We start from the raw sequence: 6,000 nt of genomic DNA on the forward strand, positions 1-6,000 counted from the left end.
TTTGCTGGAACCAGCTTTATGTTTTGCTGGAACATGCTACTTTTTTTGCTACATCTACTTTCTTTTGATTTTGTTCCTGTGATTTATGCTGAAACCGGACGTGCCTCGCCGCTGATGTGATTCTTTTGCTGGAACCAGATTTATTTTTTGCTGGAACTTGCTACATTTCTACATCGACTTCTTCATTTGGTAGTGACGGATGGTGTTTTTGCTACAACCGGCGACTACAAAAGTTACATCTGGCGAGCGTTTTTGCTACCACCGGTAACGGCGACGACGGCGACCTGTAGGAACGACGACGACCGGCGGTGAGGGCAGCAACAGGCGAGACGGCCGGGCGGTGCTTCGAGGCCAGGCGTGTCACCAGTCCATGGCAGCGCGATGGAAGCTTTTTTTTCCTGAAAGAAAAGGACATCTGACAGAGGAAGGAGAGTTAATCGTGTGGCTGCCTGGTGTTTAATCGGACGTTGTTGGTGCGACCGGCCCAAATTTCGGCCGGTGCACCGGCGCGTATCACTCGCCATATTTTTTTGTCTTCCGTTACAACGCACGGGCATATTTGCTAGTAAGTATTAAAAATGTTGAATAACTATTAAAATGTTGAATAGGTATTCGAAAAATGTTGAAATAGCGTTGGGACAATGTTTATCGTGTATACAAAAAATGTGATCACTTGTTACGAAAAATGTTTTTGACATGTACGAAAATGTAGAGTGAAAATGAAAACAAACATATAAGAAAATAAAAAATAAAAAATAAAAAATAGAGAAGAAAAGACAAAACCAAACAAAAGATGGAGAAGAAAAAGGAAAACCAAAAAAATAGAATAATGCAAAAAAATAACATAATAATCAAATAAAAACGAAATGAAAAAAATGAGTAAAAAGGAGAAGAAACAAAATAAAAGAAAAAAATCCCGAAGAAAACGGCTCGAATAGCATCAAGTACTACGCGCCCTAGTTCTTCTCAGGAAAGGGACTATGGTGTATTGGTTGGCGCGGCATGTGTTTTCCCCGTAGGGGCAGGTTCGATCCCGTGGATTGGTGTGCGCGTGAATAGTCGCCGCGTAGGTTTTGGGGATTAGGAGTGGGTGCGACTGGCCTTGATAGGCCGGATGGGCTGTGCACTACTGCCCTCTCTCCCTTTCCTTTAATTTCTCTCTTTATCTCTTTAGGAAATAAAGAGAATTTTGAAGGAAAGGAAGAGAGGGTTAGGGAAAGAAATTGAGCATGGGGGTTATTTTCCTGGACCCACAAAAATATGTTTGAAGTAGAAATGAGCATGATAGAAAGTGCAGGTGCGTTTAAGAAATGGTTGTGTAATTTAAAATGTGTTCATGCCTTTTGAAAAATGTTTGTATAGTTTTATGTATTAAAATAATGTTTATGGATTTTAAAAAACATCTTGTTTTAAAATGTTAAAAATTGTTTGTAATTTTGAAAAAGGGTGATTCAAAACAATATTCATGTTTTTTAAAAAGAATTTTCATGCATTTTGAAGAAAATACAATTTAAAAGAGATGGAGTGATGGTGTATGAAATAGGTGTATGATGTAGCTCCCGTGGGCCGGCCCTCATGTCAAGCTCAACTAGATTAGTTATAAATTTTCGTCGGCACGGTTCAATGATATTTGTCGTACTTAATATTAGATGGGCACTCTAATCAGGTGAGGGCGAAAATAAGGATAAACGTCCACACAAGTGGAGCGCCAAACATGGATGGAGGGGTTGAGCCTGCAACCCAGAGACATATTTGATAGATAATTTATTCCAAAGCATACATAGGTTCAAAATCCAACAGGACTATCAACTGGACAAATCTTAGACTCCACTATATATGACGACACTAGACGATTCAGCAAAATCCAACATGACTTCAAACTAGGGACAGAACTTAAACTCCAATATATGGCACTAGACGGTTGATTCATCATCATTTCCAACGTTTAGGAAGCATTGGCAAACTTGGACATAAACCTCTTCTTTTCCCTTAGCTGAAAGAGAAGGTAAGAAAAATTATTACTAGGAACAAAAGTAGTTCAGTTTAAGTTATCATCTATATGTAATTATTTTGCACAACAACATTATACAAAGCTGACAATAGTAACCAAGAACAATTCTAAGCATGCAATGGTGACATATCGCTCAAAAGATTAAGACCAAACAATATATATGTTCGCCTCTGTGTAAAGGGGTAAAGCACTTCAATAACACGGGGAAATAAGGTTTCCTCACCTGATTGTTATGGCCACACTTCTTACGGCAGTTGGTGGCCCTGGCGGGTAGGCGTGCATAGCACCTACAAGGCAGTGACTATTTGAGACAAGTCTAATAATTAATCAGTGACTTCAATTTAAGCATTGGGTTTTGGTTACCGTCGAAATTTTAAGATTTCCCATGGTTACCGCATATTTCCGTGCCCCTTGATAAATCCTCATACCGAGCAAAAAATACCATCTTTTTGAAAATTTTAAATTTAAATGCTCCATTTGTAGTAAAGTGCATAGGATCTAATTAATGCCATGAGAGTTGATTCTAACGTGTTCGTAGCAACCTAGTTCACGTTTTGACAGGTCTCTGGTTCGAATGTTCGTTCATTCATTTATTTGAATTTAAAATTCAACTATAAAACGTATTTCTCGGTATTTCCCGGTAACCGTGGTAACCACGTTTACCCGTCCCCCTCGGTAAAGTTGCCTCATTCGGTAACCAAAACCTTGGTGACAACTCTGTCAAAGCTTTTACAGTTTCGAGGGAGTACTATGCACATCTTAATTAATCATCTGCATATCAACCATCTAGGTAATTCCATTATTCACAGAAATCAGCCATTATCGCAAGCAAACCAAAGACGCTGTTCAGTTTGAAACTATGACTGCAAAGCAAAGAAAGGAGATGATAGATTGAAGGTGAGATCGATCAACCTCTGTTTGGCAATTCAAATCTACGTTTCACCAAGATGTAACGAAAAGCATAATCGCCTCTATTAAACAACACAACACATATATCTATAGTTCTACAATCTCCGAGTCCGAGATCGCCGATCCATGAAACAGGAGAAAAACAACAACCATAATGGTACTAACAGAAAAGGTTCTGTTACTTGGAGTGCATACCTGCGGCAGACCAGTTTGTTTTCATTGTACTTTTGAGCAAGGATGCGGAGGTACGGTTGGGCTCAAGGTTCTCGGGGTATCCACTGTTGGAATAATCTTGACATGTGACTTAGTGCACGTGCATTTGTACACATTGTGTGAGTATTAGCCGGTGCATGGCTGAGTTAGTCGTTAGCTGCATGCATAGGTTAGTTGGTGAGCTAGCTAAAAGATAGGATAGTTGATCCGCATGGACTGAGTGATTCAGTCATCCGGTGCATGGTAGTGGACGGTTGGAGGTTGTGAAATGATAGGAAATATGCCATGCAGAAAATCAAGGAAATATTTCCTTGATTTTCGGATGACCCGGCAGCATCGAGCGACTCCACGAGGTGGAGGTGAACGTGCGTACTGGGATTAGTTTCCCGGAGATGTGGCTGGCTAGTGCGTGCGTGGGTTGAGTCCCCTGTGTATAGGAAAAAAATTATATGATATGTTGCACTCTGAGTTAATGAAAGAAGAGGAGGCCGTGAGGGCCAGAGCAGAAACATGTAGCCACTGTATTCACCAAGGACGGAGCCTCTCGGCAAAGCTAGCGGATGGTCTGTTCCTTGGTGTATGTGTGTGTGTAGTGTGCGTTCAGGTGTTCTTGAGAAAAATCATAGAAGAGAGAAGAGAGAGTTGTGCGAGGCAGCTCGAGGTAGAAGAAGAAGAGCGGCACTGCGAGGAGGGGGCGCCAACATCCACCTCTGCTGCCTCCTCGGAGGCGCAGCACCAGGTGAAGCGTCGACTCCTTTTGGATGTTGTAGTCGGCGAGAGTGCGGCCATCCTCTAGCTGCTTGCCTGCAAAGATGAGGCGCTGCTGGTCGGGCGGGATACCTACAGAAAAACAGAAACTTCCACAATTAGTACGTCCCTGGAGTACATCCAGAGAGAGATGATAAACCAATCTGGTCTATGTACGTCCTACGCCTACCACAGGTTAGCGCACAAGAAGCAACAAGCCGATCCAAACCTATCTAACCTCGGATAAGTAGAAAAGTCTTTATCTAGCTCAAAGAGACACATCACACACGTCGACCTGCTCTGTTTCAGACCGTGATTGAACAAGACAACATGGAGGATGCTAGCTATGAACTAATTAAAGAGGTGCGCATGGTAAAATCAAAACAAGAGACACACTAGGCGGGTTTTAAAGTAACTAAACACTATGCAAGATCCATGCAACGCTGCTGAAGACGTACGATCAGCCGGCGACTAGACGGAAGAGGTGGGGTAGTGATTCGTTCACATATATGTACCTTCCTTGTCCTGGATTTTGGCCTTGACGTTGTCGATGGTGTCCGAGGACTCCACCTCCAGCGTGATGGTCTTCCCGGTCAGCGTCTTCACGAAGATCTGCATCTTGCCGTGTCCTTGATGGCTCTCGCTCTCCTCTCGCCGGGTTGTGCTTGGTGTTGGTATCCACCGCTGCATGCGTGGTGTCCTTATATAGGCAGGAAGCCGAGGGAGGCAACGGGGTCGCTACGGAAAGCCTCAGAACCCTAGCTTGCAAAAGTGGAAACGGGAGGCGTGGCCGCCAAGAAGATCGCGACTCGGTCGGGGCTGCGGTGGCTGGGCTTCTGGCCGGCTGCAATACTGTCCCATATAAAAACCTGGACAGTTGTTGAACGGGTCCATTCAGAACAAATGGCCCACAAGGCCATTTAGTGATTTTAGTCTTGCAATTAACAAAATCTCAAAAAAAAAAGTCTTGCAATTTTTTTCCACATTTGCTATTCTTTCGATTTTCAGGCAACAATCGATTCCGTGCGAGGCGCAAAAAGCACCACGCAGAACGACATGGATGATGCGGTTGATCGCAACATCACAGCCACAGTGAGGTGGAGCTTAACGGGATGCGGGTATGATGCGGTGCCAAAAAGGAGAGGGGGGGGGGGGGGGCTCTGGAGAAGGGGCATTTAGAGGGATGGCCGAGGCGGCATGGGCATGACAGGTGGCAAGGCAGTGAAGCCAACGGCAAGTCATGGGGGACGATGCCGGTGCCGAAGGGCGGGTCGATGGCGGTGACAGGAAGACGAAGGTGCAGGAGAAGAGGGAGGAAGGAGAAGACGCTGGGGAGGAATCAACTGAAACCTGAACTTTCTTCGGGCAACTGACTAATAGACGCTCTTTTTTACAACGAAAAAGAATCACAGCAAAAAAAGTTGACATATTACTTATGTGTTTAGTTTCCGTTTACTGCATTTAACAATGACCGTTTACTACAACAAGTTGTGCCTGACTCCGACGATGGAGGGGCGATGACGGCGGCGCGCCTTCGGCTCGCTTCAGTGCTTGTAGTCAACGCTAGGTGGTCTACGGATCTAGATGTAATTTTTATTTCTGGTGTTCGTTGTACTGCCATGATTGAAGATGAATAGATTGAAAGTTTTTCCGCAAAAAATAAAATAAAATTGGTGTGAGTTAGAACTTCTTTGTTAAGAAGGGCATGATAGCCTTGTGAGCTATGGAAACTCATACTATATGGCATTGAATGCCTAAGTATGTAAGTACGTTCCATATACCCATTCAATCTTATATTTGTACACTTTTTAACTAATTAGTACTACATTATTTATTTATCCATTCATTTTTTCACTAAAACATTTTTAAGGATTAATAAATAAATATATTGTTGTTGGAAAAATGTGATCATGTATTTGAAAAATGGTCACCGTGTATATGAAAATATGCATCATATGTTGAATCTTTTTCATCATATAATAGAAATATGTTACTCATGTATTTGGAAAAAAATTATCGCATACTTGGAATATGTTCATGTCTACTACAAAAATAGAACAAAATTAAAATAAGAACAACAAAAACAAGAGAACATCTGAAGAAAAAAAATGAAATCCGAG

At 42.5% G+C, this 6,000-nt stretch overlaps 1 protein-coding gene across 4 annotated transcripts; it reads right to left on the minus strand.

The window, feature by feature from the left end:
- Positions 1-1,749: 1,749 nt before the first annotated feature.
- LOC123046717 (ubiquitin) lies at positions 1,750-4,549 on the minus strand. Of its 4 annotated transcripts, none has more exons than XR_006422570.1 (4): positions 4,396-4,549; positions 3,116-3,973; positions 2,235-2,298; positions 1,750-1,993 (listed from the first exon to the last, which is right to left on the minus strand). XR_006422570.1 is itself a non-coding variant. In XM_044470140.1 (4 exons), exons 1-4 carry the CDS (start codon positions 4,496-4,498, stop codon positions 1,990-1,992), a joined length of 303 nt encoding a protein of 100 aa, XP_044326075.1. In that variant the 5' UTR covers positions 4,499-4,549; the 3' UTR covers positions 1,750-1,989. The 4 variants fall into 4 exon arrangements, 1 of the variants encoding a protein (XP_044326075.1); XM_044470140.1 differs by having other exon boundaries at positions 3,842-3,973; XR_006422571.1 differs by lacking the exon at positions 2,235-2,298.
- Between the last annotated feature and the right edge of the window lie 1,451 nt (positions 4,550-6,000).

The sequence above is a fragment of the Triticum aestivum genome, chromosome 2B, assembly GCF_018294505.1.
Source record: "Triticum aestivum cultivar Chinese Spring chromosome 2B, IWGSC CS RefSeq v2.1, whole genome shotgun sequence".
NCBI lineage: Eukaryota > Viridiplantae > Streptophyta > Magnoliopsida > Poales > Poaceae > Triticum > Triticum aestivum.

Excerpts from the sequence above, each read along its gene's own strand:
- LOC123046717 (XM_044470140.1), bottom strand. The coding sequence starts at position 4,498 with ATGCAGATCTTCGTGAAGACGCTGACCGGGAAGACCATCACGCTGGAG. Across the intron at positions 3,974-4,395 it reads CAAAATCCAGGACAAGGAAG|GTATCCCGCCCGACCAGCAG; the intron begins GTACATATATGT and ends GTTTTTCTGTAG. Across the intron at positions 2,299-3,841 it reads CCTCCGAGGAGGCAGCAGAG|GTGCTATGCACGCCTACCCG; the intron begins GTGGATGTTGGC and ends ACTGCCTTGTAG.